Here is a 25,266-nt window from a genome sequence, read left to right as displayed (position 1 = left end):
TTTCAGTGGCCGGCCACGGGCTCCATTGGGCATAGAGTGGATGTCTACTCGTGCCCTAAGCCGTCATGTGGAGATCCTGGATGCTCATTCGACGGCTAGTCTTTCCCTACCTGCTCTTCCCCGCACTGAATGGAATAGAATTGTTCTTCGTGTGTTCTGGAAGCGTCGTACCATGGGGTAGGGCAACCAGGAACGCTGTGTGGAAAGGATCATTGGGCTTCTGGGGAAGGATATCGGAGCCCATTCCCTGCAAGAATGAGACCCTGCTGGTTCCTTGTTGCTTCACAACTGGAACGTTGGGCACGTAAACTGCCGCGATCTCAGCAGAACTGTTTCTACCATGGACTGCAAAGAGCCCTGAGCTACTAGGCCACAACCCTGGGAGCAGACAATAAATTCCGACGGCCTTCCAGGCCATCACACGCGGAGACGCCGGAGCGCGCTGGCCTGCAATACATGCCGGGAAAGACGGACAAAATGCGACGGCCGGCGTCCAAAGTGCTCTTTTTGTGCTGAGCGTGGCAGAGAGTGCTTCTACCAGGAGCCGCAAGACCTTCCACCTTCTCCGTGAGTGACATGCTGATGAAGGGGCGTGGTGTGGTTGTCTGATTTCATCTAGGCTGAGGGCGGAGCTTTCAAGACTATGGGGACAGCTGGACCACATCACGGCAATAGTACAGGGTCAAATCTCACAGAAGACTGACTCCCGCAACTGTCGGCAAAGCTCTCCTGTTACAGGTCATGATGCGTCTGTGGGCTTCCCGTATATGACACTCCAGACTGGAGCATTCATGAAGTTGCTTGGCCTTAATACATCCCTGCCTGTGTATCTTGAGCATATAGAGCGCGGAAGACAAATAGTGCCCGCTCAGTCATTACAGGATGGGATCGTGATGGTTGACCTCGAGGAAGCATCAATGTATGTGGGCGTCAATTCAAAATTTGTTTCGTGTTCTTGTCACGCATAGACTGACTCAGTTCCCTCCCTCGGCGTAGTCTTCTGAATGCGTTCACGGAGCAGATCCATACCTGGTATCCGATTCTGCATGCGGAGTATGTCGATGAATTTACCCAGGCAGTGACATCGTGCTTTCCAGCGTCGGTGGGATCCTGCATGACACTCCTCGTCTTGGCCATTGGTTGTGTGGTGAGATGCGAGACAATCATCGATGCGCTCCGGACTCGCCCGGATGCAACGTATATTCAAGCGGCCATGCAGATGCTTCCCAGTGTTTTTGCTGACAGTAGCCCTCGAAGCGCACAGTGCCTGCTTCTGTTTGCTATATACCAGCTATGCTATGCGCAGCCGTGTCAGGCTCACGACTTTGTCGCATTGGCGTCGTATAAACTGCAAACCTATATCACGAAGTGAGCAGGACGTTTCCAGTGAGAGATCGAATGGAAGATGTCTGCTGACAATTGTGTGACCCAGTGAACTAGACACCAGCGAGGATACAACATCGATTCTCGGAAACTGCTTCTGGGCAGCAGTACTGATCGAAAGGTTCTCCCCTCATCGCCTCTAGAAATAGAGAAAAGGTCGGAGAAGCTGACAGGTTTATAGCGAGATCAGAGTCCAGCTAGACCTAGTCGATAGTGGGATCTGGAATATGACGCCCTTTGCACCTGCCCCCACAGCCTCAGGCACATGGAGCTGGCACATAAACCAATCGTACGGCCCTCCTGCATCGAATTCCAGCGGGAGCGAGATATACCCCCGAACCGCTGACCCGTCATATTTCGTCGCGGAGATCGCCATGCGGAAAATGCTCCAGCGCTGCACATGGGCAACGAGTACGCTTGCGCAAGGCAGATACGCCTACGCGCCCATCGTCGCGGCGGAGTTAAAGCGCCAGTTAGACGAATGGCTCCAGTTACTACCCGAATCATTATCCTTCCGTGGGGCCCTTGACATTGGATCTCGCCCGCGGCGGAATCTCAATCCGAATTCGCCGCAGGTGGAGTTTCTGCGCACGCAGTATTACGCATTCAAGGCGTCGATTTATTGGCCAGCTGTCTACGAGGTTCTTACGACAGGGGAGGCAAACGGGGACCTTCTTTGGCACTGTGCGAGGTTCTTTAGTAGCTATGCCGAGTTTGTTCCGAGTGCTGCTGCTGCGGTTGCTGTCTGTAAGCCGAATCTGTGGACTCTGTGTACAAGGTAAGCTAGACTGACCCCATTGCGGAGCCGTACCACCTTTGGATTGAGGTCGGCTGACTGGTGCCCGGCGTCTAGTGTGTTTACGATTTCAATGGAAACCCTGGTGGCGCTTACGGAACCGTGTCTGACTGAAGTAGTCTCTCAGGGGGTCGACAAGGGTCTAGAAGTGGCGATCAAGGTCTTCGATGGGGTCATGGAGGTCAGTTCCTCACTAGCAGAAATGGGGGTTATATTTAGGGAGAGAGTAGAGCTATATAAGTCTAGTTAGACGTATATAGAAATCCTTGTTATGGTTACATATGGTTACCCGGGACTTGGTAGGGGCTTCCTAATACATGGAGCACTTTTTCACTCACAACGGCGGCGAAGGCCTGTCAACCGAGCCATGCAGTCTTCGGATAAATTAACGATGTGTGACAGCAATGATCCCCACGACTTACCGGCATTTGTAATTCGGCTTTCGCCCGACTGGGGGTCGGGGCAGAGATGAGGGACATCTCGCGGAGCAGTCCCCACACTTCCGCTAGACCACCACTAGGAACTGGGCCAACTGTATGGAAGGCAGCGTTGGAACTGCAGTCGGGCGCAATTATCTGGAGAACCAGGATAGACGGAACCCTCCGCGATGATGGCTCGTCGTATACATAAAGGCGACCTCTTGTCTTTCTCAAGAGCATCAAATGAGCAAGTCGACAATCTATACTTACTCAATTTACCGTCCAAGTCTGCCCCCTCTGAGATCGACGTTGCCACAATATGGGTTTTCTCTTTAAAAATCCCGAAGGTACAGCGGACTCGGCATGGCCTGCTATTTTGATAAGTGGATTTGTTGCATTTGGCGGGATTCTATTCGGGTGAGTGATCGTAGCCAGCTCTGAGGTCGTACGCCCTGTTGCTGATCTTATGGTTCCGTCATCCAGCTATGACACCGGCACAATCAGTGGAATCCTTGCGATGCCATACTGGGCTACCACCTTCTCTACGGGCTATCGAGACAGCACCGGCCAGCTAAACGTTACCTCCACCCAGTCTTCTGCTATCGTTTCTATCCTCTCTGCCGGTACCTTCTTCGGTGCCCTTGGTGCCGCCCCCATGGGCGACATCATCGGACGTCGTTGGGGTCTCGTTGCGTCGAATGGTGTTTTTGTCCTTGGGGTTGTCCTACAAACAATTGCAACCTCTATTCCGCCATTCCTAGCAGGTCGCTTCTTTGCCGGACTGGGTGTTGGCCTTATCTCTGCTCTTGGTGAGCCACTCCACCTTGATTTACTACAAGTACACCTTGAAGAACTGACAACTGCGTCCCTAGTCCCCCTCTACCAATCCGAGACCGCACCAAAATGGATCCGAGGATTCATCGTGGGCTCCTACCAGTTCGCCATCACCATCGGCCTGCTCCTCGCCTCAGTCCTCAACAACGCAACTCAGCACCGCAACGACTCGGGCTCCTACCGCATCCCAATCGCCGTCCAGTTCGCCTGGTCCATCATCCTGGTTGTGGGCATGCTCATTCTCCCCGAAACCCCCCGGTACCTGATCAAGCGCGACGATACCAACGCCGCAGCCCGAAGTCTCTCCAAACTTCGCCGCCTTCCGGAAGACCACGAGTACGTCCGCCAGGAACTCGCGGAGATCCAAGCAAACCACCAGTTCGAAGTCAGCCTCGGAAAATCCGGCTACATCGAGTGTTTCCGGGGAAATCATCTGAAGCGCTTGCTGACGGGGTGTCTCCTGCAAGCGCTGCAGCAGCTGACCGGTATCAATTTCATCTTCTACTACGGGACGCAGTTCTTCAAGAACTCCGGGTTCAAGAATGAATTTGTTATCACGCTTATCACGAACTGTGTGAATGTGGGCTCGACGATCCCCGGGCTGTACATGATAGATAAATGGGGTCGGCGGCCTGTCTTGCTTCTGGGCGCGGTTGGCATGGCTGTTTCGCAGCTTCTCGTTGCTGTTCTTGGTACGACGACGACGGGGCAGGACGCTCAGGGGATTATTATTGTGCATAATGCGGCGGCGCAAAAGGCTGCCATCGCGTTTATTTGTCTTTATATCTTCTTCTTCGCCGCCTCGTGGGGGCCGATTGCCTGGTACGTTTTTTGCTCCCTCCTCTCCCCTATACCAAGCACCACCGCCCGCCCTCTCCACTCCTTTCTCCTTCTAACACCAAGTCTGCATTCAGGGTCGTAACCGGCGAAATATTTCCCCTAAAAACCCGCGCAAAGTCCCTCTCGATGACAACCGCGACAAACTGGCTCGTAAACTGGGCTTTGAGCTTCGCAACCCCGTATTTGGTAAACTACGGCGACGGGAACGCAAACCTGCAGTCCAAGATCTTCTTCATCTGGTTTGGGTGCTGCTTACTCTGTATTGGGTTTGTGTATTTTATGGTTTACGAGACCAAGGGGCTTACCCTGGAAGAGGTGGATGAGCTTTATTTTGAGGTTAAGAGTGCAAGGGGGAGTGTGGGGTGGAGGCCCAGGGGCTTTGTCGGGGGGATGAGGGAGGGGGAGAAGGGTGCTATTGGGGTGGGCGGTTTGCAGATCGAGGTTGAGGAGGAGGAGGGAGATGTTGGCGAGCATCGGGAGGTTGGCGTTGGGGCGTGAGGAAGGGTCTGTTTACGCCAGATGTGAGGTGGGTTGTAGTGCGCATTTGCATGGTTCGGGGTATATGTCTCGTGTCGAGGGTGTCGTGTGCCTTGTGTCGGGTGTCGACTTAGATTATGATAGTGCAGGCAGTTGGCTATGCGTCATGTTGCGGTCTGGGATGGGGAGATAGTCGAGATTGCAAAGTCGTGTTCTTAGGTATTCGTACAAGGAATAGACTCAATGCTTGCTAGGAATATGTCCACTTGCGCGGAGTGCCCGAGATAAGTTGTATGAAACGCAAGCCGTCCTTCGCTACGAGGCCTTCATCCAGCTAGTCTAACTTGGTGTATATCTCCGGAGCTGCTGTAGTTGACTACCTTTGTGGAGCAAAGGCCAGAAAATCGGTTCTGATAGCGCCTTTTTCGAAGCTGAGTACTACCCAATATCAACATGATAAAAATAAAGACACTTGCACGGGGATGTAGCCAAATTAGCCAGCCTTTATTGCATTATTTCGGGCGCCTTAGCAGAATCCTGATAGTATCAATCTTTCCTATTTTCAGCTATCCTGAGCATAAACATATGGACCTTTAGAACACAGTTTATATTGGCTATCTACCACGCTCAGGCTGATGATGATGATGATGATGATCTCGCGGTGAGTCAAATAAGCCACTATAATGTTAAAGCAAGCATGCCTAACATATACCAGATCAAGTATGGCGCTTAAACATTCACCTCCTCCGCATGAACTGGAGGCTCAGTTTTGGACTCCAAAGGGGCGCCTCTCTGTTGCTCGCTCACTGCGCGAAAGTGTCGTGGCGCTGTCCCGCTCGCGTAAAGCTCGTCCATTGCCTCAAAAGAAATGCCCTATAAAAGTTAACTGGTCTGTTCGTGTTGCTTTGTACCTCTCAGATCACATACCTTAGTCTCTGGGTACAGATACCACCCACCGATGGCTGCGATAAGGCCTGTCCCGAGGAAGATGAATCCAATCTTGCCGCCAAGATTGCCTGCGTCTGGATTGACCTGCAGGTCGAGTATGTTAGCAAGATATGAAATGGATGTAATGTAATGTAAAAGCTGTAGCATACCATATACGGAATCGTAAACTGCATAATAAGGCCCCAGGCCGCATTAGTGATCGTAACAAGACCCTGCGTCGTACTCCGTAACCGGGCTGTGGCAATTTCCGACGCGAGCACAAACCCAACGGCACCAATAGACAGCTGGTATATAATCGCCCAGATATAGATAGAGACGATAATTCCCCAGCTGGCCTTTCCCTGGTCGGGAACGCACCCCAGGATCCCGATCAGCAGGAGCATACAGCATAGCACAAACTGCGGGATTACGATCATGGTCCGTCGGCCGATGATTTCGGTCAGTGGGAAGGCGGCCATGCTGGCGAGCAGCATTACAATGTATAGGACGATTGAGGCATCGAAGTAGTCCTTCACGCCGATCAGATCGAGGAAGTACGTCGCGTATCCGATGACGAAGGTTGCGCCGATCATCTGCTGTCCGCTGGCGGCGAAGATGGCGGTTAGGGTGCGCTTGCGGTTCATGCGGTCGAAGCACTCGGCTTCGGCAGAGAGGTCGAGGCCTAGGAAAGTGCGGCGGTTCGATTGAGCGAGACTGCCCTGAATGGCAAGTGCTTGATTATTCTCGGATTCCATGCGGCGGACCTCTACGGTGAAGAAGGCATCGTTTTTGTATCCATACACTCGCCGGAGAGATTTCTGGGCTTGCGTGGTATTTCCCTGTCTAACGAGCCAGTATGAAGACTCTGGGAAGAATAGCCAGCCGGATGTCAGAATTGCTGAGAATGTGAGCTACTGGACAGTCGGGGCAAAGTACGATCTTACCTGGAAAGATATACATCCCGACGACTGGTAGCCACCATTGCCTGACAAGACGTCTTAGTTATACCAGTAATCACCGCGACATAATCGATGAAACCCACCATTTGCCAGTCAGATAGCTGCTTCTTCTCGACACGGCGGCACTGCGCATGAATTAGCACGTAATCGACACGTCAGCTCATGATAAGTGCTGACATAGCGAACTGTCCAAAGACAATACTAGTATTGAAAAAGCAGAGGAAGAACCCTCGAAGTTCAGGCCGACAGGTCTCTCCTATCCACAGCGGGGAAATAGTGAACATCATACCAATCGCAATACCTGCATCGCGTCAGTGTTTCCCGGACAAAAAGATCGACAGAACAACAAACCGTTGACCCCTCGACCAGCCAGATGAACCCTCCAATTCGTCGCCAGCTGCTGTAAGAGTACTCCCCCAACAGAAATCGCAGAGGCAACCAAGATACCGGGCTTACGGCCATACTTCTCTAGTAACGGCGCATAGATGAAAGTCGACGCGATCTCGCAGGCGGGGGCAATGGAATTCCACGCAGACAAATAGTGCGCAGGGATAATATGCGAACCGTCCGGTTGCAGACGCCCGAATTGTTTTTGGAATTCCGGAAGGGCGGCCAGTTGACCTCCTGCGACTATATCGAAGCCTTGCATGATGACACCGCTAGATACCCAGAGGCCTAGCAAAATGCTTCCAGTTAGCAGCTTGGTAGTTTTCTAAAGGAGAATATCTGCACACTTACAACAAAAGAAGAATCGCTTCTGCGACTTGAGCATTCGCCATCTTTGGCTTGGGTCGATGATGGAGTAGTCAACCCTGTGCTGGTTAATTTCCCTCGAGGAACATGCTGGAGACATAAGAGAGGCCTACCCGTCAATCCGGGCGTCGGCGGTATTAGCCATCTTGCTTCGAGAGAGACACTAAACGGTTAGAATCGTTGATATTCAACTAATCGGAGACGGTACGCATCTTATCTGGGTGGCAAGTGGAGCCTTATAAATGTCACAAAGACGCGGGGTACAATCCCATGGGGTATAGCACACGGGGGTCTGGGAGCTGAGAGAAGCCGACTAAGGCAGATCGTGAGTCCCCCCTGATACAGGCTGACAGTGGCAAAAGTATCCCGCGGAGTCGTGGCTTCTCTCCGCGATGAAATCGGCCGGGGAGGACGAGGGAGGTATCCGCACCAAAGTGTACAATCGGGGGAATTGCCGAATTGGAGATCATTTGGTTCACGGCAAGTGGGCCTCATCATGTCATGCCACTGCCAATTATTTTCTCTCTGGGGCCGACTCCAGTGAGTCTGACCGGCAGGCCCGGGGTCTAGCCTGGGGTACCTAGGGTAGGTAGTCGATCGGACAACCTTGAGACTATGTTGGGTGAAGCGGGAAAGAACTCGCATTCTCCACCAGGCTTGTTGAGGAGAGAGAGGCCGACCGAAGTCGCGAACTCTGCTTGGTACCATGAATAAACCGGCTGCTTTTTCGCTATCGGTTCGACTTTTCGGCTGAGGAAGTCTCCGTTCAATCTCGGCTGGCGGGCGCCCGTTTACCTTCCCGCTTGGGGTTTACTCGACGTGTACAGTACAGCTTGGCCGGGCCGGGACTTGCAATCGAGGTTCTTTGCAGTATTGGGGACGGTATTGATCCTTTCTCTATCTACATCTCTTACATACTTGAGCAAGCGACTCTAACAATCTTCCAGATTTTCTCTCTATGCGTGGTCTTGTTGCGGAGAGTCGTTGCGGGTCTTACCCTCCGTGGCATTCAGAACCAGACCCTCTTCGTGGCGCCATATTTGAAAGACCTACAGGGAAAATGGTAACGTGATGTCGAAGCAGGGAGGATAAGAAGTTAAGGCCGTATCCATCAGTATAGGGTGTTTCGCCAGTCTGATCATCCTGATGGGGGATATACATAATCTTGGTAATTCAGCCGCGGCAGCCGAGTGGGTGTCTAGATATGCACAAAGAGAGAGAATAGACAACGACAGAGCATTATTTCATGTTGAATGCCGGGATAGCTGTAAAAAAAAAAAAAAAAAGAAGAAGAAGTATTGAAACAGGCACGGTCTAAGAACGTTGGCGGTATGCCTGTCACCATCAGGTCCTGTCCATCCAATGCTGAAGAGCTCGGTCGTGTTGGGTCTGTAGACGCTGGCTCAGGTAGGTTCACTTGATTCAGAGCGGAAAAGAGGGGATTACTATGGGAATGTGTTTGAGGACGTTGGAGCACACGGAGATTGAGTCGGATACCTGTCGCAAGGTCTCTGTGGCTTTGATGCTATGCACCAAACGGGTAGACGTGGATGAAAGCTGGAGGTGACATGAAGGTCCTAGCCAGAAATGCCTCCTTTCAGGCTGTGCCAGGACCGGTTGCAGATTGCTCCAAGACAGGTGAAGCAGCATTGCGGCATAGCCTATTCTTAGATGAGCTTGGAACATCGTTTCGTCGACGTTGCCGTATGCATCGAGATGTCGAGCTTCTTCGCCGGAAGATGGTTAGTCCAGCTCACCAGAGCATTTTCAGCGGCTTGGATCTGGTCGCGATGGCATTCCGGGATGGAACTCAACACGATCACTCTGCAGAGAATCATCATAGCTTCGATTCGGTAGTTGAATGAATAGAAAATGGGACTCTCTGTTTATACTCCGTAGTCCGACCAGATTGGAGTATAGTGGGATCCGACAAAGTTCACTACCGTCTGAAGGTAGAGGGGATATTTTTGATCGCTGTACAGGTTGATAGGCACAAGGACCGGGTGAGCAGCATGGAAAGACCAGTGTTCTATTGACACACAGAAGGATTTGCCTCCTGATAAGTTCGTCCAGCCGCAGCATTTCATCAAACAGTTGAGCGATGCTGTTGATCTAATCAAACACAGAACTATTATTACTACCGGAGTAGGCCAGCACCAAATGTGGGCAGCGCAGCATGATCACATCCAGTGGCTCAGGGACTATGGGATACGGACTTTCAGCAGCATTGCGAGCAAAGGTGGGATGTCCGGATGCCCTGGTGGTTGATGTTGATGGTATGCTTCGTGCCTGTAATAGCAGTGGTCTTTGCTCGGAATTGTTCAAGCTCCAGCATATCAACACGAAATTGGTCATGGAACCTTGAAGGACAACCTCAGGGTGGCCCCTGCTCGGGTTAATTGCAAATGGGCGCTGCAGTCGACCTGGCTTTTGGTCATGAGGAGGGCGTCGCTAAGAACGATGTCATCTCCCAGCGAGGTGATCGGGAGATGCGCTCTGGTAACTTCGACCGTCACCACCAGACCTGGTCTGGGTTGACAGCTGTGCTTCTTCTTTCTGGAGCACCACTGTACTAGAGTTCACTCCGCCGGAAGAGGTTGCGGAAGTTGAGATAATCGGTGTCACATCATGGCCGGAATGGCCGAGAGCAACAGCCTTTTTGCTTGGAGCGGTGACCGTGGGACCACTACCCGGAATCCTGGGACGTGGCAGAAGAGAGACCCTGGTGACTGCGAATGGAATCTATTATGTCGAAAGAAGAATTTGCTGAGTGACATTCTGGCTGTGGGTATATGAACATAAGATGAGCTTACAGTGCACCGTGCCCTACAACCCTCACATGGAATTCGAAATGGCCAAGCCACCCGCATTGGGTCCCTGTTTGCCCTTCACGGTAGCAAAACTTGCTAGCCTCGTTCACGATCTGATCAAATGCCGGAAATACATAATCGGTGAACTGAATCTCGACGACTGGTTTCATCCCCTCCGCGGCAGCACCAATGGCAGCACCCACAAGTCCTTGCTCTGATAGTGGTGTATTGAACACTCGATCATCGCCAAATTGCTCCTGGAGACCGGTCGTTCAGTGTAAAAACCGGCCAAACGCAACAACCTCTCCCAAGCAGAGGACATCTGGTGACTCGCGTAGGGCGATGGCTGACGCAGAGTTGATTGCTTGAAATATGTGTGGTCTCTTCGATGCGCCAGTATTAAATAGACCAATGTGGCTCCTCGACATTTGCGCATCTTGATGCAGCAGCGGCGTCGATTTGAAGTCAATTGGGTTATCAAGCACTCGTTTGCCTCGAGTAGCCGCCGACGCGTAGTGTCACAGTTGGAAGACTTGTGACGTCCGCACCAAAATAGGCCTGGTAGACATGTTTCCTGAGTAGACTTTGATCTGCGAGAACGCGTTGCTAATTGAATATACAAGTAATGGAGAAGGAAGAGATTGGATCGGTAGAAGAGACAAAGCCGTTGATGGAAGATAGACGAGACCCAAAGCTCAACAGCAACGGCTCAAGGCCAATGAACAGTCCCCAGGGCCGTCGCTAACCGTACTCAAAGTAATCCGGAGCCATGCAGCTCTCTAACCCATGCCATTCTCACTCCCTACGTCACTTCAGCTAAGAAAGCTGGCCCGGCCAACGCGTGCCGAGCTAGGCCCCAATCGCCGACTAATTCGGAGCCATCACGACTCCGTCAGATTGCCGTCCAGCAGCTTGACCCCTAAACATTGTATGTGATTACCAATACATTGTTCCATTCTCCTACACCTGAATTAACTTGGTTCGAAAAATATCCAGGTATAATCAATCGGTTCGTTGCGGCCGGATGGATAACGTGGTGAGGCAACTCCAAGTTCCCTTTGGTCTTACATTCTTACGCGATTAGACCGACATCTAGTACGACATAAAGCCATGGTAAGAGTCTCGGCGGCTTCAATTAGATAGTCAGCTTTGCCATTGATACTGAGCAAATGGAATCAGGATTCTCTCCTTTACCAAAGGGATGCTGGACGAGGCGAGTATATTATACTTCTCTCGGTGCCATAACCAGCCATTTACGTTTCTACATGAACAATAATTCCGGCGCAAACTCAAGAGGGGGGAAATCCCTATGTTTCCCCAGTTGGCCATCATCGCGCCAACAATACACTACTCCCGCAAGTGGTACTGGCGCAACAGAAAAGGCTTGGCCATCGATACTTTCGCGCGCTCGGCCTGGACACATATCACCGCCTCTGGGCTGGCTTGTGATGACAACAGTATCTTCTACGCACTCCAGGCTGTAGCATTATTGGTTGTTATCGATGTAGTCGGTACGCAGCTGGCATGGCGATTCGATTGAGCCAGGACTTAGGGCTGGGGATGGAACCCGACCCTACGAGTAGCCCGTCCAAGCAGGAAGAAAAGCGAGAGTTGTTTCGGTCCTTGTATTTGCTAGAAAGGATGATATGTTGCTCTGCCCAGCGACCCCTGGCCCTGCTGGATAATGACCGCCATGTACGCCTTCCCTTCTACCCTGAGCGCGAGGGGCCACTGACGGGGTCTGCGGCCACACTTACGAGAGCTCCCCTTCCCGATAGCTGCAGTGCGCTAGACATCGCGAATGATTTTGCATACGCAGTGGTTATGGACTCTGCTTTGGGGAGGACCACACGATTTTACTTTGGCAAGAATCATGACAGCAAGGCCCCACCGTGGATTCACGACTCAGACTATGGTTTCATACAATCTGTACTGTTCTGTTCCTTTTTGGGTCCAGAGCTCAGCGGGTGGGTTCTCTCAGCATGTATGATGAATCCAACAGGACAGAGGTCACCCACCGAAAGAGCGGACACTTCATGTTTTCTCTGCCAACCTTTCATTTGTGCCGATGTCTTATTAATCATCCATTGGTACTGAACCATGCGCTCCGGAAGCGGCCTAGCCAAGCTCCATTGGCATGGCTTCAGAGTACCCATAGAGAATGGTATATCCATTCCCAGGCACTAGTTAAATTTCTCATCGACGCCAAAGAAGCAGGGTTCGGGTCTTCTCCCTTTTATGCATATTGCGTTTCTAGTTGCCGGTGCCATCCAGGCATTGTTCTCGCATGCCGAAAGCACATCTATCCGCGAAAAGGCATTTGAGCATGCCTACCCGTGTATCTTTTACCTTGACGAAACTTTCTCATACTGGAAGACTGTCCAGCGCTTTGGAAGTGCCTCCAACCCATCTGACCTAACCATCGCAAGCTACTCACGCATTGCCCGCCCTCCTACCCAGGCCACAGGGTTAAAAAAGCTTTCTTACGCAAAATAAGCGCTACGCAGTACTGGCAAGATGACCCCCAATACCAAGAGCTTGACAACCCCCGGATATCCGTGTTCTACGAGCAGTGTCTGGTTTCGGCATCATGATGATGCCGGACAATCCCGTAATCAATCTGCCAAAGATTTATTTACATGAGGGCTCCCTATCAGCTGACAAAGCCCTGTTGGAAGACGCCTAATTGACCAGGGTGAAGGCCTCTCATGCCGCAGGATGCTAGATAAATCGCCGTGAAGTTAGCATGCTGCGCATTGAGAATGTCGAGAACATGGGTAACCCTATCACGTCACCTATGTCTCTGGAAAATACCTCCAGGCGCCAATTTTTTTTTATCGTCGGGTGTGTCCAAGGGAGGGTGGATGCAGCCACATTGCTTTATTCAATATCAATACACATTCTCCCCTTCTTCTCATCAGTCCCTCGATATCTCCAACAGCTTACCACCAGTCGAATAATGACTGTCGTTACTCTGCTGGAAAGAGCAATAAGACAATCAGCCAGGTGCTATAGCCGATTATAATTGTTTATTTGGCCTACCTATCAAGACATACCTTCTGGCACTCTGTGGGAATCCCGAAAATTAGTTCCAGCGCGAAGGATAAGCAGCGCCTTGGCTGATTACCCTGATCACCCAGTTGTACGCAATCAGGGTGAGCGTCGCGCGATGCTCAACCCCACTGCTCACCCACCCATTTACCTCGGTCACTGCGGTCGGGCGACTCTGGGCGGCACTGCTTACCTACTAGAACAAGAAGGGTGGCCTTGGCGCCCGTAGTCTTTTGCTCGGTAGGAATGGCGGTGCAGCCCTGGAATGAATTGGATGAGGCTGTGTTCCTAGTCCAGCCTTGTTAATAGCTGAATCCGTCGCATGAATGTTACACCTTTCCCCAAACCTTTCTACAATCCTTACCCCCAGAGAACTCACTTGAACAAAACACAGCAAAATGTTCCACCCGCCCCCGTACACCGACCTCGACCTCACAACAACCCCTCCGACCAATTCCCCCCTGAAGCTGAGCGACTTCACAGTCGGGTGGATCTGCGCCCTTGAAAAAGAATACATCGCGGCCCTTGAAGTCCTAACCGAAGAATATGGCCCGAGCACACGCATCGCAAGCTTCCTCCGCACCAAAGGCGACAGAAACATCTACACACTAGGCCGAATCGGGCCCCACAACGTGGTAATCCTATGCCCAGAAGCACGCACGTACGGACTCGTGCAAGCCTCTGGCGTCGCTGCAGACATGAAGCGCAGCTTTCGGAGTATCCGGTTCATCCTTATGGTTGGTGTGGCGGGCGCGGCGCCGAGCACGAAGCAGGATGTGCGGTTGGGCGATGTGGTGATTGGGACGCGGGTGCTGCCGTATGGGTTCGGGAAAGAGACAGTGGATGGGTTCCAGGGGATTGGGGAGACGTTGGACGCACCGCACATGCTGCGGTCGTGTGCGACGCAGCTGAAGGTTGCTGTTGCGCGGGGGCTGAGTCTGCAGCGGGAGGTTGAGGAGATGAGCCGGCGGTCGCTGGTTCAGGATGGGAGATTTGAACGGCCTGACATGGGGACGGATCGGCTTTATGGTGTTGATTACACGCATTGTGAGGGGTGTGACTGCTTGAGTGCTGGCGGGAAAAGTATACAGCGCATACCGAGACATGAGGGCCGGTTAATCGAGGTCCATCTTGGAACTGTGGCGTCTGCGGATCGGGTGATGAAGAATGCAAAGATGCGAGATAGACTGGCGTCGGCGCATGATGTTTTGTGTTTTGAGATGGAGTCGGCTGGGTTGATGGGCAAGTATAATTGCTTGCCCATCCGGGGGGTATGTGATTACTCCGATTCGCATAAGAACGACCATTGGCACGACTATGCTGCTGCTGCTGCTGCAGTTTGCGCCAGGGAACTACTTAGGCTCATTGAACCGAAGCAGACGCCGTATCGTGGGGTGCCGATGTTCCAGGATGGCATGGATCAGTTCATGGGTGGGAGCTTTGCGGAAATCGAAAGGGCCATGGAGGGCTCTGTGCGCTTTATTGAACAACTGGATACCTTGCACCGGCGTCCAGCAACAACAAGGGACGGCCCAGCTAGACAACCGCAGGGTCCAGAAGGGTGTCCAATACAATGAGGCTTTTGCTTACATGGATAAAACTCTCCCGCGTCTTGGCATGCAACCAAAATAAAAGCCATTTAATGAGGATGGGTGGTTATATTACAAAAATAAAGCACAGTAGAGCATCTAGGAACGAGTGGGAACATATTCCATAGATATAGTCCTTCAGACCAACTCAGCGTATACATAGAATTCTCTTATTGATTCTGTCAGGGAATTTAACATCCATGTGCACTGTGAGAAAATTCTGTCATTCCGCTAGGCCTTCTCTCCCTGAGATAAAGCATTGTCATGGTCATTGGTGTTTAATATCTACCTGCCAGCCCGGTATACTAACATGAGCTATTTTGATTGGCCTGTTCTAGCTGACTCACCCTGCACCCCCCGGCTCTTATCTGATCACATGACCCATAAGTTTACTCCAACACGTAGTCGAGCATGGACAAACCCGGAAACTGCTATCATCACCTTCAGAAACGTCAATGGAGTCGCCATCCGTAATCCGCCGCCGCATGCGACGCCGTGTTGCTGATGAAAACCGCAAGAGAGCACCACGAGCGCAAGTCCCCGTCATCTTCCCCATGACTATAAATGTACTGACTTCGGCAGCTGCGTCAGGTGCAAGAGACGAAAGTCTAGGTGCATTGGAATCCAGGAAGGTGCTTGCCAATCTTGCCGCCAAACGTCCTCAGCGTGCATCTTCCGAGGGTGAGATTTGCAGCTTCAATCTAGAGGGCTTACGTTGACTAATGAGAGAAAAGACAGTCTGCGACACTGGTGGAAAAGGAAACAGCTGGAGCGGAAGATACCCAGGTGCCTGACGTCGAGGTCACATCATCCGTCACGCAGAGCATGAATCAACTCTCCCCCTCGCAAGTTGTTCAGCCCATTGTGGGTGTCGATTCGCAAGTCGTCGACCCAGCTAGGAAGCATTTTCTCAGTAGGCTCCGTGAAACCTTCTCGCTGGACCCGGCGCCGGATCAAATGATAGTTGCTATACAAGGAGTTAGGTGCCAATCTGTCACGACGTTACTTGTCTACCACGTCTCTGGAGACGTACTGACCAGTTGCCCGATGCTATAGCAAGCCGCCAAACCAGCGCCGACGCAATCAGCCGAAGCGTATCGTCTAAAAAAAGCCGCTGACTCGTTTCCTCCAAGGCATATTGCAGACTTTCTGCTATCTGTATGCATCCAGCATGGCACCGACTCATTCTTCTACTTCGATCAGGCCGAGTTCCTTGCCGAGATTGAGGATTTCTATACCAACCCAGCATCGAATCTGCGTACCGATACGAGCTTTCTATGCTTGGCTCACGCCACTTTCGCCCTGGGAAGCCAGTGGACAACCCTTGTTCCACGAAGGAACATGGGCCCTAGTCTGGTACCAGAGGACGGCGACCCTGGACGGATATTTTACAACCAGGCGAAACAACTCATACCAGACCTGATTGATTTGCCCACGCTTCGCTCCGTTCAAGCCCCTTACGTCCTAGGAGTATACCTTTTGCCAGCAAGCGCCATCGATTCAGCTTATGTTTACCTTGGCCTCGCAATAAGAAAAGCGTTGGCGATGAACTTGCATTTGAATGGCGACGACCGTGATCTAAGTCCACGAGATATCGAAATACGCCGCCGGCTCTGGTGGGCCATCTATTCCCTGGACCGGTGAGTACTTTTAACCCTATCTATCCTGCTTGATATTTACTAATGAAACCCACTTCTAGGTCATCAACGGCCAAACTCGGGCGGCCCAGATCTGTCCACCCGAACATTATCACCGTTTCTCTGCCACGTCGCCTGCCTGAGCTCGATAACAGCCAAAGGTTCAATAACATCGATTATCAGATAGCTGATGCTCAGCTTATGCTAATACTGGATCGAATTGCTGAGACTTCGTGAGTTGGCTTTTTGCCGTGGCAATCCGACTAAAGAATGACATGTTTCTGACATGGCATCAGAGAGTGGGCCAACGAAAAGACCTCACCGTACCACTTTACGGATCAACTAAAAGGGTGGAAACGATCACTACATCCGACATTTCGACTGGACAATATCTTGCCTCATATGTCTGAATACCGAGCGACGTTGCACTTGTATCTGAACTACTACCATTGCTTCATTGCCATGGGCAAGGTCAGCGTTGTCTCCATAGTACAGGCACAGTTGCGACATAGATTCGGGCGCGACAAAAAAGCGCCTCAAATTCAAGATCACGTTGACTTTTCCGCTAAAAGATGCATAAAAGCCGCCCGGAAGATCCTGACATTGTTTGAGAGTCTGTATCGAACGGGGAATCTAACAAAGTTTAGCTTTACAGACTATCAAGGCTGCAGCATCGCCACAGTCGTCTTGCTTCTGGCTAGAATTTTGGAGCGCGATCCTGTCGACGACCGGCGGGTTGAATTTGGCCTCGACTGTCTGAGGAAAATGGCCGAGGGAAACCAGGCGGCAAAGATGGGCGTGAAATTTGTGGAAGCACTCAAGTCGCTCACAAATGAAGCTATCGACAAGCTCAACCGCACTCGACCATCTCCCTTTGCCCGAGACAGCGAGCACACGATCACAGATCAGTATGAAGATTGGACAATATGGCTAGCTCAGCGGCAGGAGCGTGAAGCGAATCGAAGAGACGTGGAAGATGAGCAGGCCTTGGACAAGCACACTGCGCATGTTGACTTTGCACCCGCGGCCGAGATGCCACAGCTTTGGACTCCAGTATCTTCTGTTCCTCGAGCAACTCTTGACCCTACTCCGTCGCATGTCATCGAAACGCAAAATCTCTTATCCACAATGTACAGCGATGACCAAACGTTTCTGATGGGGCTCACCGGGCTGGACATCTTCACGTTACCAGATTTTGCAGAATCAGGGGACTTATGTATGGTTTGAACCATAAAAAGCATTATTTTGTGGCCACTGTTGGATGCCCTGAATCTAATTACACCTGAAACAGAGATAACGGTGGTATTCTGTTTGCAATCGCCACCGTCGTCAGAATCTCAGTAATACATCTGGGATTGCATAACACTGCTGATATATTTCGTCTGCTCAAGCCGAAATTCATCCGCCTCGATGTAAGACCTCGAGACAACGCTGCCATTAGTGTCGAAGACGAAATTGAGTCCAACTACGTTCTCTGTTTTAGACTCATTCCAGGAAGGCCGATAGGGTGCGCCATGTACTATTCTCGCGTGCGCGCTGTCAGCAGCCATGTGCAGTCACTTCAGAATGGAAGGGAGTTATATCAATTACGCACCTCCGTGAGTAATACCAGACCCCAAATCGCGTTTAAAAAAGGATCAACCTTCGTCATGTGACGTGGTTACACAAACATGCTGAATTGAAAGTTATAAGGCGTCCCATTCTGGTACGAGTCGCTTATCATTGCTCATTTGCTTTCGTGGTCACGGGTACTTGACAGAGAGACAGTTAGCCGGTGGATGGGATGCCATATTGCCGATACCTGATAAGAGCAAACCGGATCACTCCACACCTCTAGCCTCTAATTCGCGAGTTCACAAGGCAAACTGGCTGTTGCTGTTAACGCGACGAGCTCAAAACATTGACAATGGCTTCAAAATAAAGCCAAGCACAAGCATATTTCGTTCCCTCCCTGGAAGAAGATCAAATCAACACGTGTGAGATTCTGGCACTAAACGGCAACATAGCCCTAGAATGGATCACTGTGGGGGGACTGTGGGGGAGGACCTGACAAACTGTCGGCAATCACGGCTTATCAGATCATGGGACATCCCCCCTTCCCCAAAAACTAGGTTCCATTGCTGGTTCATAACTCCATCTGTGGTTCCCGGGGCTTGACGGTCTCCCGATATCCGTTTTGGCGAAGCGTTGGGGTGCCGCACAGCCTAGTCCAACCATAAGGAGACGGCTGATAGAGAACCTCGTCTCCATGACTTTTTGTAGGTAGAGATGCCGGTCCATGTCCTTCTCGACTCTAGAGCCAAATACATATTCCTTGTTGATGTGTATGTTCCCCAGTCCTCTCTCTGCCGGTGCAGCTTCGAACAGCCGGCAATCCTAGCAGCCAGCTCATGGTGCAGGCTTGGGCTGCCAGAACCAGCAATTGAACAATTGAAACGTGAGGTGTAGGGAATAAGTAATCGGGCCTACCTGCCGTGAGACCTGGAACAAGCAGCTTTTCCAGAGATCCTCTAGAAAAAAAGATTCTCTTCGAGACGTGTTTGAGAGAGAGGTATTGGAGAGGGTTTGCTATTTTGAGAGATAGAGGCCCGTTGAAGTTACTTTATTACTTCAAGGAGAAACGAGGGGTGCTTGGAGGTTGACACGCCGAGATGCCGTCCAGACAAAAAAAAAGATGGGTAGAAACATTGGCTATGCCAGACTTGCCAGTAAACTCTAGTCGATAACAAGGCGCTTAGGATATAGTTTCAGGTCTAAATCCAAGCACGAAAAGGAACTTTACGGCATGCAAGGACCTTGTTAGCTTAGGGCTCGCAGCATAGGATCTCGAATTCTCGATCCATGGTTCAGCAAAAGTGGAGTTTGCCGCCATGTGGCCCAAGTGCAACCGACTGCCTAATCCGGTATGCGGATGCGAAGGTCTATCAAAATCCTGAGCCCCTCCTCGGAGTCTTCTCCAACACACATATTCCTCACCTCCATAAAAAAAATGCACCACATTGCGATACTAGACGTTGACGTCCCCGTCCCGACCGTCTACGCCGCCCGCGGCCTCTACAGTTCAATCTTCAAACGACTCCTCCTAGAAGCTGCATCGCGCCTCAACATCCCCGCAACGAGCATCCACTTTACAGCCTTTGACGTAGTCGGTGGCTGCCTGCCACCGCTGGCAAGTCTGCGCAAGTCCCCGCGCCCAACGGCAAATGGAGTCGCGGCAGAAGAGAACCCCCTCGCGGCCCCGATAGACGCCATCCTAATCACGGGCGCTGCGGCAGCCGCCTACGAAGCAGCCAAGTACCCCTGGATCATCCCCGTGCAGAGCTTTATCCACACTGTATTCGAGGAATACCCGCATGTCAAACTCTATGGCAGCTGTTGGGGCCACCAACTTCTGGCACAGGCGTTATTATCCGCCGCTTCGCTGACGCAGAAACAAACGTCGAACCCACCCACCGTGGCCGTTGAAGCATGCCCGCAGGGTCGGGAAATGGGATTGGAATCGATAGCGCTCACGCAGGAGTTCATGTCGCACTTTCCGCTTCTTGAGACGGCACTTCGGGCAAAGGGCGAGATGCGACTGCAGATGATTCATGGCGACTGGGTTTCTCTTCTTCCTGGAGTCAAGGAATTGCCGAAGCCCTGGGTGAATGTTGGGTCGACGAGACTGTGTCCCATACAGGGTCTTTATTATCCGGGACGGGTTCTCACCCTTCAGGGTCATTTCGAGTTTGATACGTTTGTGAATAATGAGACGTGCAAGGAATTTGCGAAGAGGAGTGGATGGAAGGATGAGGATGTTGAGGAGTGGTTGGAACTGATCGGGAGGGGGAGGGTGGAAGGGGTGGTTGAGGACCAAGATGATGCGAGGGCAGCGGCAGAGGTTGTATTGTTGTTTTTCCTGCAATAGAAAGGACATTGCCTATACATAGATATTAGATCCAAATAATGCATGAGCTATGAACCTGTTGTCCCAAGATGACATTCTTCACAAGTATATATTTCACCGGCCGTTCCCCGCGAAATTCGATGGGGCTGGGGAAGGAACTCCCGAGCCAAGAACGTCACTTTTCATCATCAGTCCTCGAAGCACGCAGGAGCAAATATAATTCAATCAATCTAACGCGTCAGGCAGTGATGGATGGAAACACCCCGCGTGTTTCAGGACAATAGATCGCCCAGCATCTTGCAGTATCGGGGAGCGCCCGATCAGCAAGACATACGGCGCACCGAATCACCGCGTGAAGCCTGGAGGAGACTCCGTCCCTCCGCATTGGCGTTATTGGCTGCATGTTGGCAGTCCCTGTCCCTGTGCCTGAGCGGGTGCCCTGACAATCATTGCAGGTGGCATTCCTGACTCCATCCCTTGTTGTCCTTGACGAATTCGGCTGCTCGTCGGGTATTTATTACTTTACTTCCTCATCTTTATGATCGTGCAACTCGCACCTGCTTTTCTTCAACAATTGCCATTGTTTACCGGGGAAGGCGCGACCGACATCATGTCCTCTCTCCTCCGCACCTTCTCCTTCGGCGTCGGGCTAACCCCCGCACTGTCAGCCGCCGCAACAATCAACCTCTTTGCAACTCACTACTCAACTCAGTCCGTCCACACCCTCGCGCTGACATCCACCTCGAACGGCACCTACAGTCTGAAAGAGACCTCCTCGCTGCAGACCTGCGGAACTTACCCGTCCTGGATAACGCTCGACTCTGCTACGGGCACGATCTACTGCTCCGATGAGTACGGGTGGACGAACGAGAATGAGACCGTGAACGGGTCGCTTACGACTCTGGCGGTTGCTGAGGATGGATCCCTGACTGAGGAGGCTGTTACGGATGATGCACCTGGGTCTGGGGTGCATAATGTTGTTTATGAGGGTGAGGGTGGGAGCAAGTACCTTGCCGTTGCGCATTAGTGAGTCTATCTATGACTTTTCTTATTACCGAATTGAATAGGTGAAATTGCAAGCTGACAATGGTAAACCTTAGCTCCGGTTCCGCAGTCTCGACCTACGCCCTTCCACTCACCGATGATGCTGCCCCTCTACAAGTCTTCGAATTCACTCTCGCCGAGCCCGGCGCAAACCCCGACCGCCAGGAGGCGCCGCACCCGCACCAAGCCCTCCTGGACCCGACAGGCACTTTCGTGCTCGTCCCCGACCTTGGCGCTGACCTCGTGCGCGTCTTCAGCATCGACAAATCATCCGGCGAGCTTGTCAGCTGCCCGCCTCTGAACTATACGATCGGCGGTGGCCCTCGTCACGGGGTCTTCTGGTCCGGTCCTGACGAGAGCGCAGCGATTCGAGGGCGTCGTGCGCCCGGTAGACCATCGGCGCCGGGATCGACCCTGTACGTTGCGGGTGAGTTGAACGGGGAGGTTGAGGCTTTCGCCGTGTCGTATCCTAGCACTGGGTGTTTGTCATTCGAGCAGATCGGTGCGGAGGTTCCGTATCCTGAAGACCTCCCGGAAGGCGCGTCGCTAGCGGAGACTAGGCTTGTTGGTGATAACCTGTACGTGTCTGTTCGACGGGATGATGCGTTCGACGGCGCCGACAGCCTTGCGAGGCTTAGCAGGACCGAGGACGGGTCCATCGCGTTCGAGGAAATTAGCTCGAGCGGCGGTGTGCTTCCGCGGACATTTGCGATCAACAAGGCTGGGGATCTGGTTGCTGTCGGCAATCAACTCAGCTCGAACATCGCGATTGTGGAGAGGGACCCTGAAACTGGAATTCTTGGGGGTGTTGTTGCGGATTTGGTTGTAGGCGAGCCAGGCGAGCCCGATACACTGACAGGCTTGAGCTCCATTATCTGGGCTGAGTAGGTTCTGTTAGATGGGATAGGTGGAAGTAACGCAGTGAAATTTAGGAGCGGATAATAGTCAAAAGAGAGTCGTATCAGTCAAATATCACATCTTTTAAATGCAGTCAGTCAAACATCAGCGTCAACCATGCAGCATGCAGCAAGTCTTGCGCGGGTGATTAAAGGATATCAGCAAGTGAGCAAAGGGAAGGCCAAAAGAAAAAAGGCAAATAATATAGAGAAAGATTCAGATAACCACCGCAATGTATATAAACCGCCAACTGATATAACCAGAGTATACGCCAACATGTCCAAATGAAAGTCCAGCTTTTTTACATTCAATCGTACCGTGTCGCTCTTGCAGAGCGCGGGAAACACCCTAGTTGGTCGGGCCAGCCCTTCCGTGACACATTTGGCACTCGTTTCGTGAGGTCATGTACCAGGATCCGTAATAATAATTTTGAGTACCGTAACCCTCTGCCGTAATTCGTAAAATCCATAATCGATAAATGAGCCTTAAACGGGCTCGATGTGTGACGGCTATTTCACGTCGAGTTGGAATGCTTTCCACTTGGCCCCTACGGTCCGACAACGCGGGCATCCTCGCGGATTTGGACTTGGGTAGCTAGTTGGGCCATGAGACATTGCACTGCCGGGGCTGGAAGTGACATTCTTGAAGGGCGTCGGCGGACTGTTGATGAAGTTCACCACACAGTCGCGGCACACTCCGCAGATGCACTCAGTGCAGGCATAACATTCGTTCAAAGGCCATGCCTGCTTACAGCTGGCGCAGAAAATCTGTATCTCTCGGCTGCGGAATGACGCCGGGGTAGGGTTGGAAAAGCGATGGTTTTGTCGCTGGGCTGCAGATGATGGGAATAAATTCAGTACCGGGCTAGATCCGGGTTGCCCGCCCGAGTTAAAGTGGTTTGTATAAATGTTCTTGCCGGAAGATGTAGACACCGAATCTAGAGATGATTCGATGGACGGGAAGGGTTCTAGGTCAGCGTCACGGTTGCGTGAAAATTCGTATGGCGGAGGTGTGAGAGATTTGTGCAGAGGCGACGCTGCGTACGAGTTCGGTGGGAACGGACGGTGAGAGGTGGGCGGCGGCAGCCCGGGAGATTGGAAAGCGGGGGGCATGGACGATCGACCTTTGATTGAGGGTGCTGAAGTGATGGAACTGATGTTGGGAATCAACGGTGGCATGGTTGGTGAACGTCCCAGCTGCATGAAGTCAGTACAACCCTCGAATATACTTATAGTTGACCTTACGTCTGATCTGTCGTCGTCAACCTCGGTTGCTGATGTCGCTGCCTCAATAAGATCCTCCCAGCGCTTGCCCTGGGCCCAGGCGGCGGTCTGTGGCTCTGCCGACAAAGCCTTCCTATCACCTAGACTCGGACGCCTTCCATGTTCCTTTGGCTTGGATCGACCATGCTTGGCTTTCCGAACACCAGTGATGGATCCTTTGCGAGGACGAGGAAGTTTGTCTGTTCGTTGGATTGGAGGAAGAGTCGAAGAGCGACCGGGAGGCGAATGGTTGAGAATGGAAGGTAAGAGTGACCTGGGACGTGGGGATGAAAACGGGGGCAGCGAGTCTCGTTTGAAGTGGTCACGGAGAGAAGGCAGCTCAATCGACGATCGCATCGGAGCTCGGTCGATATCGTTATCAGAATGGATCTCCTGGATCTCGTTAGGAATCATCTTATCTTATCTGTGTCGGATAATGGGGTTGTCATACCACGTCTGTATCCCAATCGGATGCTAAGCGATTATGGTGTAATTGCGCCAGTGCAACAGCGGCGGTCGCTGCAGCTGGATGAGCTTCATCGATGCCGCGCGGAGTCGCAGGAGAATGGGAACCGGCACCGTAAAAGTCACGGTCAGAGTCTATACCAAACGATCAGTTCTTTCTTGCGTTTCATCCACTTCATCCGTATAAAAACTGACCATTGCGCCTCCTGGACTGAGGGGGTGTAAGGTTGGCACGCTGTTCTGGAGGAGTAGTGATCATCAAAATGAAGCTCTCTTCTGTTGCCGGGAGTTTCGGGATGTAGTGGTTCGGATGGGCTCGTCGGATATGCTCTTGCATCGAGCGATAGCGTTTCTCCTATCCAGTGAATAGCGCATTAGTTGCATATCCAAAATGCATAATAGCTCAAAAACATCTTTTATCGCTCGGCCTCCAGATGTGATTTGAGTGGGGCGCTAATCGATAAGAAAGGCAGAAGTAAGAAGCTAGGTGGCGGGGATAGCACTCACCCCCAAGCATCTTTTCCGGCAATTGGAGCCATCGTTATTCTTCAAGGGACAAACCACCTCATTGTTGGCATCGGAGACAGAGAAAGAGCTCGTCAAGGTCGATCGGGGCGGCATGGTCTGCATGGATTCGTCTTATTGGCGGGGTTGGCGTGGGAGAGAAGCCAGCCGGGCACGAAAGCTGAGATGCGAGATTCAGAAGAGAGTCGATTCAAGCTGACCGAGTCCGAGCTCGCGAAACATGCTCCGAGGAGGTGAATAAATAGCCGCAATAGAAAATTGGTCGCATGCACCAATGAACGGCCGAACAAAGGTCAATGGATGGAGGGGTAAAGCAAGAGATAAAAGATGAGGTTTCAAGATGAGGTGAATGGAATAGTAGACACGAGGAGCAATAATGATGACCTCGACTTGCAGCTCCAAAGGGAGTAACAAGCTCTAATAAGGAAACGAGCTAGCAACAGGACTGATACAGCATCGGAAGGTCAAGGAGACGGAGCAGGCTCTGGCAGGGGGAGGGGGAAGGTCAAGAAGCTCCTCTGACCTCCTGGTGAGCTAAACCCAGTGCAGGCTAGCGGGAAGGCGAAGAAAATGGAAACAGTGATAAGCAGGCAATTGATTGGAGGGAAAAGACTAAAGTAATGAAAATTGCAGGAGGAGCGAGGAGGGATGGAGGCGACCGGGTGGAAGTGGAAGAGTGGGAGAAGGTGGAGAGCGCGAATTGCAGGAGACC

General features: G+C 51.9%; 8 protein-coding genes across 8 annotated transcripts; 6 read left to right on the top strand and 2 right to left on the bottom strand.

Moving 5' to 3' along the window:
- Positions 1-65: 65 nt before the first annotated feature.
- BDV17DRAFT_300053 (uncharacterized protein) lies at positions 66-2,604 on the top strand (the record flags this gene model as incomplete). Its single annotated transcript, XM_073763997.1, has 8 exons — positions 66-177; positions 414-567; positions 620-919; positions 997-1,142; positions 1,209-1,368; positions 1,433-1,504; positions 1,565-2,161; positions 2,237-2,604. 8 exons carry the CDS (start codon positions 66-68, stop codon positions 2,427-2,429), a joined length of 1,734 nt encoding a protein of 577 aa, XP_073619430.1. The 3' UTR covers positions 2,430-2,604.
- BDV17DRAFT_300041 (sugar porter family MFS transporter) lies at positions 2,442-4,770 on the top strand (the record flags this gene model as incomplete). Its single annotated transcript, XM_073763996.1, has 4 exons — positions 2,442-3,015; positions 3,103-3,407; positions 3,471-4,254; positions 4,347-4,770. Exons 1-4 carry the CDS (start codon positions 2,918-2,920, stop codon positions 4,768-4,770), a joined length of 1,611 nt encoding a protein of 536 aa, XP_073619429.1. The 5' UTR covers positions 2,442-2,917.
- A 278-nt stretch (positions 4,771-5,048) lies between these two features.
- BDV17DRAFT_167992 (putative MFS alpha-glucoside transporter) lies at positions 5,049-7,738 on the bottom strand. The gene is made up of 9 exons (XM_073754768.1): positions 7,502-7,738; positions 7,374-7,447; positions 6,987-7,310; positions 6,813-6,936; positions 6,719-6,760; positions 6,621-6,661; positions 5,847-6,574; positions 5,677-5,781; positions 5,049-5,622 (listed from the first exon to the last, which is right to left on the bottom strand). Exons 1-9 carry the CDS (start codon positions 7,531-7,533, stop codon positions 5,479-5,481), a joined length of 1,614 nt encoding a protein of 537 aa, XP_073619428.1. The 5' UTR covers positions 7,534-7,738; the 3' UTR covers positions 5,049-5,478.
- A 5,804-nt stretch (positions 7,739-13,542) lies between these two features.
- Positions 13,543-15,023, top strand: BDV17DRAFT_253143 (5'-methylthioadenosine/S-adenosylhomocysteine nucleosidase family protein). Its single transcript, XM_073756619.1, has one exon. It carries the CDS (start codon positions 13,648-13,650, stop codon positions 14,824-14,826), a length of 1,179 nt encoding a protein of 392 aa, XP_073619427.1. The 5' UTR covers positions 13,543-13,647; the 3' UTR covers positions 14,827-15,023.
- A 270-nt stretch (positions 15,024-15,293) lies between these two features.
- Positions 15,294-17,702, top strand: BDV17DRAFT_279405 (Zn(II)2Cys6 transcription factor; the record flags this gene model as incomplete). The annotated part of the gene is made up of 6 exons (XM_073759710.1): positions 15,294-15,370; positions 15,421-15,519; positions 15,573-15,801; positions 15,895-16,478; positions 16,538-16,708; positions 16,772-17,702. 6 exons carry the CDS (start codon positions 15,294-15,296, stop codon positions 17,700-17,702), a joined length of 2,091 nt encoding a protein of 696 aa, XP_073619426.1.
- Positions 17,703-19,464: 1,762 nt separating this feature from the next.
- BDV17DRAFT_287537 (class I glutamine amidotransferase-like protein) lies at positions 19,465-20,382 on the top strand (the record flags this gene model as incomplete). The annotated part of the gene is made up of 1 exon (XM_073761193.1): positions 19,465-20,382. One exon carries the CDS (start codon positions 19,465-19,467, stop codon positions 20,380-20,382), a length of 918 nt encoding a protein of 305 aa, XP_073619425.1.
- Positions 20,383-20,971: 589 nt separating this feature from the next.
- Positions 20,972-22,293, top strand: BDV17DRAFT_287536 (lactonase family protein; the record flags this gene model as incomplete). The annotated part of the gene is made up of 2 exons (XM_073761192.1): positions 20,972-21,387; positions 21,462-22,293. The coding sequence occupies 2 exons, from the start codon at positions 20,972-20,974 to the stop codon at positions 22,291-22,293; spliced, it is 1,248 nt and encodes a 415-aa protein (XP_073619424.1).
- A 518-nt stretch (positions 22,294-22,811) lies between these two features.
- On the bottom strand, positions 22,812-25,220 carry rfeD (putative transcription factor RfeD; the record flags this gene model as incomplete). Its single annotated transcript, XM_073763995.1, has 5 exons — positions 24,537-25,220; positions 24,225-24,384; positions 24,016-24,164; positions 23,547-23,978; positions 22,812-23,498 (listed from the first exon to the last, which is right to left on the bottom strand). Exons 1-5 carry the CDS (start codon positions 24,657-24,659, stop codon positions 22,812-22,814), a joined length of 1,551 nt encoding a protein of 516 aa, XP_073619423.1. The 5' UTR covers positions 24,660-25,220.
- Between the last annotated feature and the right edge of the window lie 46 nt (positions 25,221-25,266).

The sequence above is a fragment of the Aspergillus undulatus genome (assembly GCF_047715775.1).
Source record: "Aspergillus undulatus strain CBS 261.88 unplaced genomic scaffold BDV17scaffold_5, whole genome shotgun sequence".
In the NCBI taxonomy this organism is placed as follows: Eukaryota; Fungi; Ascomycota; class Eurotiomycetes; order Eurotiales; family Aspergillaceae; genus Aspergillus; species Aspergillus undulatus.
This window is presented reverse-complemented; position numbering and strand designations above follow the sequence as displayed.